The sequence below is a fragment of the Telmatherina bonti genome, assembly GCF_933228915.1.
Source record: "Telmatherina bonti genome assembly, chromosome: 24".
In the NCBI taxonomy this organism is placed as follows: Eukaryota; Metazoa; Chordata; class Actinopteri; order Atheriniformes; family Telmatherinidae; genus Telmatherina; species Telmatherina bonti.
Window position 1 is genome coordinate 27904471 of NC_136633.1, and position 13252 is coordinate 27917722.

Below are 13252 nucleotides of genomic sequence, written 5' to 3' on the forward strand. Positions count from 1 at the left end.
GTCCTCAGTTGATCTGTTTGTCACTCCGCTGCACCTTTCAGACACTTCCTGGTCACATTCTCAGCCCTTCTCTCTCGTGGCGCTCAAGAGGCTCCGAGGACGGTTTCCTACCACAGAAACCTGAGATCGCTAAGTCCCGCTCAGCTGTCTGATGAGGTTTACTCTACCCTCCCCTATGACTCAGACTTCTCCTCACTGTCTACTGATGAGGCTCCAGAAACACTCTGCTCCTCTCTGGACAAACTCTGTCCTCTGCTGTCTAAACCAGCCAGACAGAAGCCTCCCAGTCCATGGCTCACTGAGGTTCTAAGACGTCACAGAGCAGGTCTCAGGCCAGCAGAAAGAAAGCCCATTCACACCTGCAATCAGTGCAACAGCAGAGCATGAGAGGGGCGGGTCATGTTCTTTATTGAATAATTGATTTGGAAGTGATTAGTGGTATAAAAGATAACACTAAGAAGTGTATAAATGGTAATATGAACCTATGTGAATTATGTATTCATGTGTTGGATTTTTAAATGTGAGATGTTTTCAAAAGAATCATGTTTTGTGAATAATTCTATTGTCTAATTCTCTTCAGAAATATGTGGTGATTGGCTTATTGAACTGAGAGGTTTTATTATAACTTTGTAAGACACACTTATGATGAAACAATTGAATGACCCATTGATCTGTAAATATCAATGGTTGTTCAATCAGACAAACCCTGAATTCCTTCTCCCCGTCACCTAGTCCAGCTCATCCAGTGAATCCCAGGACATTCAGCTATGGATATTTTGTTTATATTTCATGTTTATACATATGTTTGATGTTTGTTTGTTTTGTTTTTTTTACATGTGCTCTGCTTTTATAGTTTGATAGTTCTAAACTGTTTAGGTCTGTGAAGATCTTTGTTTCAGCTGTGCATGTTTGAAAGTTCTTTATAAATAACGTTGATGTGGCATACTACCCACTATTGGTGATCATGGGTGTAGGAGGATATATCAACCAATAAATCATAGAAAGCAATATCAACCGATAAATGGTAGGAAGATATATCAGCTGATAAATCTTAGAAAAATATATCAATCAATAAATCGTAGGAAAATATATCAACCGATAAATCGTAGGAAGATATATCGACCAATAAATCATAAGAAGATATTGCAACCATTAATCATTGCAAGATATATCAACCGATAAATCGTAGGAAGATACATCAACTGATAAATCAAAAGCTTTAACTTTTGGTTCAGCTCCTTCATCACGACACACGGATCCAGTTTACATCTATGCAGACGATACATCAGTCTACCACTAGAACTGTCCCTCTACCCTTCCTACACTGCTGAACAAGAACCCAAGATACCTCAATCTTCCACTTAGGACAGGACCTCATTCCAAACCTCAACAGGACACTCCACCCATTTCCCTATCCACTGAATCGTTTGAACCAGAAAGGTTGGACTCTCCATCCAGTCAATCAATGTATGGTATCATGGCAAAACTTGTAATTCAAAGCCCTACCTATAAAACACACTTCCATACATATAAAACACAAACGAAAAAACAAGCTTAAGGTTATCATACCTCATCAAAACGATTGACGTCATTTGAGAGGAGGTTCACAATCTGTCCGGTGGTGGTTTGTCCCATGGCCTTGCTGCTGAGACAAAGAGCCTGGCGGGGAAAATGTCCATTGCTGGTGTTACTGAAAGAGTTCAGCACAACTCAAAAAGGGCAGCGACAGTTTAAAAACTACATTTGCCAAAACTGACCTTTTTGTAGATCATGTGACAGATGGCCACTCTACTCTTCATGCCGATTCTTTGAGCATTATAGAAGCAAAGATGCTGAAGAATTGTCAATCCAAAGGTGGAGATGGATATCACTGCAGCATAACCATATGCCATGTATAAACTCCTCTGGTCGTCTGGGTCGTAGTTCTCAAAGTACCGAATTATTTTCCCCAGAAGAAGAGGCTGGATCACTTTAATCGCTTCTTTTATGGAAGAAAAAAAAACGGCCACAAAATGTTAAGGAAATAATTAAAAAACTGAAATGCATCCATAACAGAACTAATTTGAGGACTTTAGTTAAAAATTTTTCCCATCAGTTAGAGAGAACATACCAACAAAACCTGAAACAACCCGGCCACTGCGTACAACTTACCATGGCACCTAATCAGAACGTTTGAGAGCTTTGGCCGCTGAAGATCCCTTGCAGCTTTTCTGACTTCCTGATCCCATAATCTACAAGGACAAACACGTAGAGAGACATTAATTTAGTCCTGAAATAGTGGTTCAAATGAGTCAGTGAAATCCCATTGTTAAGACACCATGTTGGGTGGCAAAAAGTTATCTGCTGTTATGAAGTAATCATTTAGGGCTGGGATGTAGTTGCAACGTAGACAAGTCTACACGGCAACGGTCCGCTACATCTCTGTACCGGCTTACCAAAACAGCAGAAGCCAAAACGTTCAATGAGGGTCACCGCTAAAGGGCCGTACACGGCACTTAGGTTTGGAAATAGTGAAAAGGCTAAGGTGCCAGTTACGTTGTATTTCTGGGAAAACATTTTACTAAATAGTTGCTTACTGTTAAAGTACAGTATTTGTTGATGATTAAACCAGGAAGAGACATCAAAGATGCTGGTAGGTTCGAATGAGGTTTGAGAGGCGCTCTTCAAAACTATCCGCTATCATGTTTCCCTCTGAACTCATTTTTATGCTGCTGCTCGCATGGGCACCTGTAGCAGTTCGGTCAATATTACAACTCGCACAAGTGACACACTGTCCCGTGTCAACGTGAGCAGCCTATGTGCAAAATGAATGTTACAAACGTGTTGTGGCCAAATAACGTATGCGGATGTGTTGCTAAAAGCAAATATATCTCTACTCTAAATTTGCTATTTGGTTAACAGAACCAGTCAGAACCAAGCGGCAACCTTTGGCAATTAAAAGCGAAGCCCATGCAGAAGTGCCGAAACCTGCAGTTCCCACCTCGTCCACTAGGGGCTCCAAAACAGAGCAAATCCCCATAGACTGCCATGTTAAAAAGACCAACTTCACAGCAGAAATAAACATGTTTACAGCATGGCACAAAAACGGGTATAATATATCAGGTTTACCTTTGTGACAACTTCTCAGTTTTGAAGTAATATTGCCTTGAAATTTGGCATATTTAGGGGAGTGTCCTTTTGACTGACAGGTACCTGATGTCCTGCTTCAAGAATGTAGAACAATTGCCATTTTTAGCCGGTCAACAGTGTGAATTAGCTTTAGCCTACTTACCTCTGTTAGCTGTTTAGTTCCTGTTAGTTGGTTAGTTCCTGTTAGCTGTTTAGTTCCCGGTAGCTGGTTAGTTCCCGGTAGCTGGTTAGTTCCTGTTAGCTGGTTAGTTCCCATTAGCTGTTTAGTTCCTGTTAGCTGTTTAGTTCCCGGTAGCTGTTTAGTTCCCGTTAGCTGGTTAGTTCCCGTTAGCTGTTTAGTTCCCGTTAGCTGTTTAGTTCCCGTTAGCTGTTTAGTTCCCAGTAGCTGTTCAGTTCCTGTTAGCTGGTTAGTTCCTGTTAGCTGGTTAGTTTCTGTTAGCTGGTTAGTTCCTGTTAGCTGGTTAGTTTCTGTTAGCGGTTTAGTTCCTGTTAGCTGGTTAATTCCTGTTAGCTGGTTAGTTCCTGTTAGCTGTTTAGTTCCCGGTAGCTGGTTAGTTCCCGGTAGCTGGTTAGTTCCTGTTAGCTGTTTAGTTCCCAGTAGCTGTTCAGTTCCTGTTAGCTGGTTAGTTCCTGTTAGCTGGTTAGTTCCTGTTAGCTGTTCAGTTCCTGTTAGCTCAAATAGATCTCAGCTACATATCGGTCGGAGTTTGTTAGATGTCAATCATCCATCCCCATGCTTACAGTCCCCCTCTCAGCCGCACCTATTTACCTATTTTTGTATTTTCCAAGACAGACAAGATGTGTCACTGCCAACATGGCGACGGTAGGAACCGCCCAATGAGCTTCAATTCAGCTCTTCAGAAATCTACAGGTGACGTCACGGCGGCTCCGCTCATCGGTTTATACACAGTCTATGGTCAGAACAAATGTAATCAGGTCAGACAGCCGTGTTGAAAACAGAAAAAAGACCTACATGGTTTTCCAAAATCCTGGCTTACAAACCTTAAAAACCGCCTGCTGACCTATTGTTGAGATATTGTGACCAGATTCAGCTTACCGTGACATTTACTATCACCATCAGTAATGTCAGTTCACAGGAGCAGAATTAAAAGCTTACAAGTCGTTACAAGCTTATAAATATTCTGAGGCAGGATGAGTACTAGCCCTTCAGCGGTGGAACATTTCCCAAACAAAGAATTTCCTATTCCTGCCAAAAGTGAGGGAAGAAACAGCAAATGCAGATGACATTATCATAATGCTGAATTCAGGAACGTCTCCGTGTTATATTTGGTGTCTATTCACACTACAAAGAAAAGTAAAGTCTGTGTCTTTTCATTAACAGTTAAATTGTCTTCACCATATTTGCATTTACAACATGGTGAAGGTTGAAAAAGTAAAAAATCCAACCAGATTTTTGGTTCATTTGCTGCTGAACATTGACACAACACAGCTGAGAGGCTTGTAGTTATGTTTGATGGCAGCAACACATTCATCCCGTCGCTCAGGAACTAGAAAATTAAATCCATCATTGAGAAGCTGATTGGAACATCCAAAGTCCCACGATCATCATTATTATTATTCTTAAAGCTAGATGCAGAAGCCGAGGTGGTAGCAGCATGAGAACAGTGACGAAAGCTGAGAATGGTCTATAATATTCTAAGTTAAGGGATGCGTGACGTCAGTGTTTGATGAAGTTCTCCTGCAGGATGTTTCCCAACTTCAGATGAAACAGATTTCCTCAACAGTTTACCGTCAAGTTCGCTACAAGGAGTTAAGGTCAAATGACCTAACTTTGGCACAGTTTTTGTACTTTAGCGCCCCCAAACGACATCTAATTTAACATCCTTCTTGGATCCTGTCTCTTCTCTGGAATCTCCCGAGCCAGTAAAAGTCAGTCCGATTCTTGTTTCATCGCTTGCTAGGTCGCTTACATCTTTTCCTACCTTTCTCCTGTAATGTCCTCTTGGAAAGTCTTGCTTCTTTGCTGAATCCGTCATGGTGAACATTAAAAACATCCAATAATAGAATAAATTTATTTAACTGACAGTAACATTCACAGCAATTCAGACTGAAAGGGAAGCCTGTTTGGTGTCAGCGTTTAACAAAACTTCCACCGGCAGTCCCAGTACAGTTGTTAAAACATGCAATACATAAGAAACAAAGAAAAGAACAAACAGGGAAATGTTTTTATATCTAGATGCTGGTGTGTAACAGTGGTCACATGTTTATGGCTGGAAAATTATGTTTAAAAAATTGTGAGTAGTTTCTCGGCTTCAGATATTCATCAAACCAAGTCAGAGACACATGTTTAAGGTTGGAAAGTTATGTAATGTTGTTGGGTGTATTGAGGCACGGATACACCCTTGAGGGCCATTTTCCTGCAGAATGCTTCCCTGCTTCAAGATGCTTGATTTAAATGAATATGTCATGAACAGGTTGTGCAGAAAGCTGTTGCAGAGATTGGTTTTGTTTAAATCTGACATGTTGAAGCAGGGAACCTGTAGAACAGCAGCCCTGAAGGATCGGAACTGGACATCCCAGTCCTGGGTGCAACCAAAGTACTTCACATCCATTTACATGTTGTTTTTTATGTCTAATATTGAGCATAATTCAACTTCTGTGCAATATTTGCTAAATTATGAGATGAATGTGATAGATTATGCAGTATTGCACCTGGACAGATGTTTGTATTGTAAACACATCTTCAATGGTAAGCTGCCATTGTCCAGATAGCCAAACCACAACAACCTGCTGCGATAAATGCCAGGTGGTTCAACATCTGGTGTTTTCTGATTTTTTTTTATAGCACTTTGACTGATTTCTGTTTACTTTTGCTTCGATCTGCTGATTAAGGCTGGGCGGATCGATCCAAATCACGATTGTATCAATACCAAGGCGAGTTATTGATATTGTTTGACAACAATGTGATGCGACTGAAATTTTCCTTGCAGACGTCTACAGTGGTAAAAACACAAATGTAAATGATGGCCAACCAATATAAAGACTTGCTTTTGTTTAGTTTGTTTTCACTGTTGACTTTATTTTTCTTTTCTTGTTTTCCTACATTGTTATATTGTTTACAAAAAAAAAAGATTAAATTTATATGTTCTTAGTTAATGAAAATGTCTAATTTGATCCAGTGTAACGTTCATATTATGACCATAATCAACAATTACAGAGAAAGTTATTTAGTAGTTCTGAAGTTTCAATCAAAAGTTTTGGTATTGGGGATAACTGCCTGGATTTACTTGGCCTCCGCTCGATGCCTAAATGTGCAGAATCGCCTGTTTATGGAAAGTAAACTGTTTATGTTTTTGTCGGGAGCGTGTGCTTACCAGTCCGATACCTGCTGCCTGTAGTAAGGTGAAAAACGTAGGCACGATAATTATGTTTTTACCAGCGTTTATCTGTTTGTGTTCAACATAACTCAAAAAGTTATGGACGGATTTTCATCTAATTTACAGGAGTTGTTGGGAATGTGAAAAGGAAGAACTGATTTAACTTTGGTGGTGATCCTGATCCCTGTTTGGACTATATGTGGAGGAAGGTGGCCCTTGCGTTCTCTGAGTACTTTTCTAATGAACGTTAAATTTAAGTTAAATTTTCCTTTTTCACCAAAGACATCCTGCAAATTCAAGACCTTTGCAGCAAAAACTGCAAACTCCAACAGAATGACTGTGGTGGAATTCATCCGATGAGAAATGTGTTTTTTGTTGTTTTTTTTCCTGAAGAATTGGTCTGTTTAACTCAGATCCCATCAAATTTTGGGAGTAATTCAGAAGGAATTATGGACATGGAAATTTGTTAAACGATACTTCACCACTGTGAGAAATCTTTTTTTTTATGTTAAGAAGCAACTACTCACATATCCAAATGTTTGTAAATATATTAATGTTTGCTTTACTGCTGAAATAAAAAAAAAAAACAACAACAACAAAGAACTGTCAAAAGGTTGCAATTGTTTTTAGATAATATTTGATCATAATACTTTTATTTCCACGCTAAAGGCATGCTTTAATCTTGAAGTTGAACTGAGAAGTGTTGGAAGTCACAACGTAGGTGGAGATGACCGGCCGGTCGGCGCTCTACGGCTGCTTTTTCACTTTTAAAATAAATATCAAGATGCAGCAAATCGTGCTGCAACGTTACAACTTTACTCTGGAAAATTATTCTCTCTTTCATTCAACTAGTTCCAGTCGAGTTTAATTCCAATTCTGGTTTCCTGTAACTGAAGGCACCAACACCAGATCCATTCGCTCATTAAATATTTAAATGAATAATAATTCTAATAATAATAATAATATAAATTAGGGGTGGGAAAATCAAATCGAAAAATCAAAAATCAGGATTTTTTTGCTTCACAATTTTAAAATTTGATTCGATTTTTTTTCAAACAAATAAAAATAATCCAGTATAAACATTTAGTCATTTTTATTGTTTTTATTGATCTTTTTACTTCTTCTGGGGCGTTAAAGCAGCATAACGATGATCTAGCTACTGTGTCATTTTTTTGTAATTGCAATCAAGAAATATTACGTGCAAAAAAATAAGTTTTATACATTTATTTTGTTTTTAATCTACAAACATCAACAATATCAAAGAATTGTGAGAATAGCAATTTTAAATCGAAACGGCACCCAAAAAATCGGAATTTAATCAAATCAGGACAAAAGTGTATCGTCACAGCCCTAATATAAATAATAATAAATAAATAAATAAATAAATAAATAAATAAAACATAAATAAATTTGCAAGAAGAAACAGGAAATGGAAACATCCAAACATGAAGAAACCCTTTACCAGACTACAACCTGCTGTCCAAACTCATATAGCTCCTTCAGTCATGGCCACTTTAACACTTTAAAACCAGGACAAACCGGTTTATGAACACATCTTTATGATCAAATATCCTTTTTGGGACGGTTCCTCATCTGGCTGCTGTTTGTTTTTAAATGTGTACCTGCAAAAGGTCGTCCATCCTCTCAAATAATGATTGTTTGCCATTTGACAACCACAGAGGTAAGATCCGGACAATTCTGCTGAACTCCTTCGTGAATCTGACAGTTTTCATAGAAATACAACAAAGGAACAGAGTTGTAAGAAGTTAGGAGTAAAAATCTTCCAGGTTCGGCAAATTTCTGGCCAGGAATTTGTCTTTGGAGAAAACTTCCTAGAAAATATTAGCTTGAGTTTCAGAAACAGAAATCAACAGCAGCAGTCTGTCCTAACGCCGGTGAGAGTCCCGTACCTCTGTAGCTCCCATCCCAGGGTCTCGGAACAATCCTCTGGAAGAACGCCGAACATGTCGTCCTCTTTGAGCCTCCGTTTATGGCCAAGCTGCAGCAGTGGCGTTAACCAGCTGAAAAACAGTCACAATATTAACGCCTCAATAAGTGCAAGAGCCATTTGTTTTATTGTAATTTCACCGTGGCTGGGTTAAAGTGGTGCTCCAGCTGGACTACATCACCACTTTTTGGCAATTTGCACCTTTTCAGGCCAAAATGTGACCTGCCGCTGTCACATGACCTCATGAAATTGCTATAAGAAGCAAGTAAAGTTTATTTAGGTGCTTTTCACTGTCCCAAAGTACTGTAATGCAAATAAAGGCCAGAAGAAGAAACGGCTGGCTGAAGGAGTGACATGCTGGCTCTTTAAGGGGCGGAGCCTGGACGACCAGGCCGGAAGGCAGAAAAGGAACGAGCCGAGGACTTTCTTCCAGTCTGAAGTTCAGTTCTTCACTTTAAGCCTCGTTTGTACCATCTCTGGTCCAAAAACATAAAACAATACATCATAATCAACAATTACACAAATTATATGCAAACAATACATCAGATCCAGACAAGACAAGACAAACTCCTACACGTCTCCACACTCCTGCCCAGATGGAAGACACAAGGATTACACAGCGGGGGATCAGAATCAGGGATTACTGAACCCGTCACGGAATCTGGAAAAAAAAAAAAGGCAATAATCTAAAGAGCAATATGAGAATAAATTATGTGATAAATTATTTTTAGTAATCCTTATTATTTTTTTCTTTTTCTTCTCCTTTCTTCTTGTTTACTTACACTGGATTCCCCACTACACAAAGTAATGACATTCCCAGGGATCACACATGAACAACATTACAGTAATGATAACAAAAAATAAATAAATATAATGATAAATAAATCAATACTTCAAAAAGGAGTATGTTATTCAATCTCGCACAGAATAATGTAATAAAACTAGAAACATTGACAAAGAGTTTTAAGATGAACAGATAAAGGTGACTTAAATAAACCAAACGATGTTAACCCCACTTCAATGTTTTTGTACGTGAAATCCAGTAAGTTAAGTTTGTAAAACAGTTTATTTTGGAGAAATCTGTGTTGTTTTGCTTAAATGATGCCATGCACCGTTCACATGCAGTTCATGAGGCACTGAGGCAGCTTCGTTATAGAAAGCCTGCTTGTTATGCTAAAATTGTAATATGTTTGCATGATTATTTAGTGGCTGATATCCAACTTCATTTCTGTCCTGAAACCACAATTCATGTTGAGTGTCAAGAGGACGGATTGGAAACTTCAGCTGGTTAAATAAACGCCGTTAAAGTGCAAACGACTCGTTCTTTAGAGTTCTAACCGGACTCGATCTGAACGCTCCAACCAGCATGGCACCGTCTTCCAAAGAAGCCAGAAAATAAACTGGCAGTTAAAAGTCTGACATCTGCATGTATGCTCATGACCCTGAGAGATGAGTCAGGTGCAGGGCCGGATTAAAAGTGCACTGGCTCCCGGGCCCAGAGTGTTCCAGGGGCCCCTTCCCCACACCAACATTGTAAAAACTGTGAATGATACACGATGAAACAACATCTCTCAGCCGGCGGTACCAACAGCAACACACTGGACACTGTGGTGGAACTATCTGGCCTTTATGTACATTTCATGTCCAAACTGCTGGTGTTTGCCCCAATGGGCCCCAATGGGACCCAATGGGACCCAATGGACCCCAATGGGTCTCAAGTGGGAGTGGGCCCCTGGGCCTGTGCCCATAATTCCCATTGGACAATCCAGCCTTGGTCAGGTGTGTTGCAGCAGGGAAACTTCTAAAACCTGCAAGCAACTGTAGTGTAACATTTTGAAAAAGCCTGGGAGAAAAGCAGGACATGTTTGTTGGTCATCGAGCTGCGAGGGCTGTACGGACGGAGTTTACATTGGCGTGTCGGCTTTTCAGCATCGCTCGGGAAGTTGGGGAAGGATTTTTATTCAGTTCACAGGACACATCGGGAATGGAAGAAGGAACAAGTGACAACATTTTGAAGGTGATCTCGGATCAGCAGGGGTGCCTAAAGTCGGTCCAAGAGGGCCGCAGTCCTGCAGATTTTCCATGTATCCCTGCTCCAACACACCTGGCTTCCATTAAATGGATCAAACAGCCAATGAAGTTCTGCACAATTATTGATTATAGTTTGAGTCAGGTGTGTTGGAGCAGGGAAACATGGAAATCCTGCAGGATTGTGGCCCTGAAGGACCAAAGCTTGGTATCTTTAAAGGGTTCCTTACAGTTTGGAGAAAAGGATACTTCCGACATGAGTGCTTCTAACCTAACAATGCCCAGAATCATTTGAGAAATTATAAAATAAACTAAAAGCACGATAACATCAGCGTATATGTAAAATACACCAACAGCTAACCTCCAGGGCCTCCATCACAGAAAAGGCTGATTCTTCACTTCACAACTTCAACTTGAAGTTTGTTTCTGCAACTGCCCGAACAATAAAACAACAAACACTCCGCGGTTTGGAATCAGTTCTGGAGCATTAAGGCAGAAAACGGAGCAGTTCCACCAGAAACGAGACAACGCAGAAGTCACATGATGAAAAGCACCAGAAGACGCAATAAAAGTTAAAAACTCTTCAAACTTTGTGCTTTTATTCTTTTTCTGGGGTTTTTGGATGGTTTTAAATGACTTTAAAGATTAATACTGAAAACCGTAACAAAAAGCCAGTCATGTAAAACATGCAAAGAGTTATTATGCTAGTGGTAAATGGTTGTTGGCGTGGGCTGAAAAAACCCTTTGGAAGTGTAAATAACTAACATTATATATAATTAAAACCGCATTTCTCAAAAATGCATGATTTTTTTTCCACTTTGCTCATAAAATACAGGAATATTATGAAGTTCTTTTTTTTTGTTTGTTTTTTTTAAATCACATTCTTGCCCTCGTTTTAAGAGAAAATAAACCTTTTAACTGTTCCGCGAGTAGAGCGACTGAAAGCAGACCGTACCAGACCGTGTCTGCTTTTGCTTCAGATTTGAGACGACGCTGATGTGTGACCTGACAGAGGTTCACAGCTGCAGAAGCTTCGTTCCGGAGATTCATTACAAAAATGTTGCTTTTTTTAAGCAGGTCTGAATTTTTTTATTTCTGCCATGTTCCATCTTCATTAAATCTTCATAGGTAACACGAACGCTTCACATCTGAGTAAATCCTCCGCTGCTATGACTGTGGAAGTATTTAAATAGACCTGTGGTTGCAGTGATGCATGCCTTTCGTTTTTATGGTTTGGAATTTACAAGCGGAGGCTTTAAACATGTTGAACATTTAGTTAAGTAAATTTCATCTGCCAGTTAAATACAGCCAACATGAGTTCATTTCTACCTCAGATTAGATTTCCAGACTGGATTTATGCCACTTCTAACTGGAGTAATATAGTTCTCATCCTGCATCCCTGATAAAAAGTCATCTCACATGCCTCACATGATGTTGAGTTCACTTACAACAAGAAAACTCTGGAAAAAAGCCCAGCGGCGGCCAGTGGGTTCAGTCCTCTGGTCTTTCTCGTCTCCATGATGCCATCAGTTCAGCTCAGACTGTCAGAAGCTGCTCAAACCAAAAGAACATGCAGCTCTCTGGCATCACAAAGCCAAATGTCAGCCAATAAATGGAAGGCAGGGTGGAGTCACTCCTCAGGTGCAGTCACGCTGCAGAAGGGGTGTTTGGGTGCGTGTCCTCCTGAATCTCAGACACCTGTGGACGAGTTGTGAAATGCGTGATCCGGGCGTGGAACTGTTACCCAACCACGACCTCAGGTTCTTATTTAACACCCATCTGCATGTTTCTTTGGTCACTTTACCTCTCAGAAGCTGAAATCCTCCACCTGAGAGCCAAATATGCAAAACCCGGAAATGATATGAAACGTCATTTCTGGTCTGATGCAGCAGGGTTAGTGCAGCCAGCGTGCTTGTCTGGGGTTATGAGTGCGGGTCTGGATCAGTACATGCTGGGAAATGTCCCGACCCCCCTTCACACACACACACACACACACACACACACACACACACACACACACACACACACACACACATGCTCTTATGACAGCAGGAAGAAACATAACCACCCCTCAGGATTGTGCAAAACACAACACATGTTCAGTCATTAATGGGAAAAAGCTGCGAGATGCTGCAAATCATCCCATTAATTAAAAGCAGGGCTGGAAGGGAGAAACATCCAGTAAGAGTAAAAAAGAAATTTTACTTAAAAAATATAAGGAAAATATAGGATCACTTCATAAAAATGGCCCAAAAATATGAATACAGGATGAAAGAAAAAAAAAACAAGAATAAAATAAAAGCAGGATGGCAAAAAGCTGCAATAAGTTCTAAAGTTAAAAGAAGCAAAATGTTGAACTAGAGCTCAGTCCCAGAGCTGGTTTACGGCAGTACGAGGTGCGGGTTTTACGTCCGGATTACGAGAGTACAAAGAGCGGGTTTACGGCCGGATTACGAGAGTACAAAGAGCGGGTTTACGGCCGGATTACGAGAGTACGAAGAGCGGGTTTACGGCCGGATTACGAGAGTACGAAGAGCGGGTTTACGGCCAGATTACGAGAGTACGAAGAGCGGGTTTACGGCCGGATTACGAGAGTACGAAGAGCCGGTTTACGGTCAGATTACGAGAGTACGAAGAGCCGGTTTACGGTCAGATTACGAGAGTACGAAGAGCCGGTTTACGGTCAGATTACGAGAGTACAAAGAGCAGGTTTACGGCCGGATTACGAGAGTACAAAGAGCAGGTTTACGGCCGGATTACGAGAGTACGAAGAGCGGGTTTACGGCCGGATTACGAGAGTACGAAGAGC

At 40.4% G+C, this 13252-nt stretch overlaps 1 protein-coding gene across 1 annotated transcript in view; it reads right to left on the reverse strand.

Moving 5' to 3' along the window:
• LOC306774166 (ATP-binding cassette sub-family C member 4-like) overlaps positions 1-11989 on the reverse strand; it is a gene marked incomplete at its 3' end in the record, with an annotated part of 47205 nt that extends 35216 nt beyond the window's left edge. Inside the window, exons 1-5 of the mRNA XM_079264146.1 lie at positions 11892-11989; positions 8378-8488; positions 2107-2231; positions 1758-1978; positions 1570-1659 (exon numbers count right to left, since the gene is read on the reverse strand). Coding sequence (XP_079120272.1) covers positions 1570-1659; positions 1758-1978; positions 2107-2231; positions 8378-8488; positions 11892-11962 — 618 coding nt within the window. The 5' untranslated portion in view covers positions 11963-11989. The remainder of the gene's footprint in view (positions 1-1569; positions 1660-1757; positions 1979-2106; positions 2232-8377; positions 8489-11891) is intronic.
• Positions 11990-13252: the final 1263 nt, after the last annotated feature.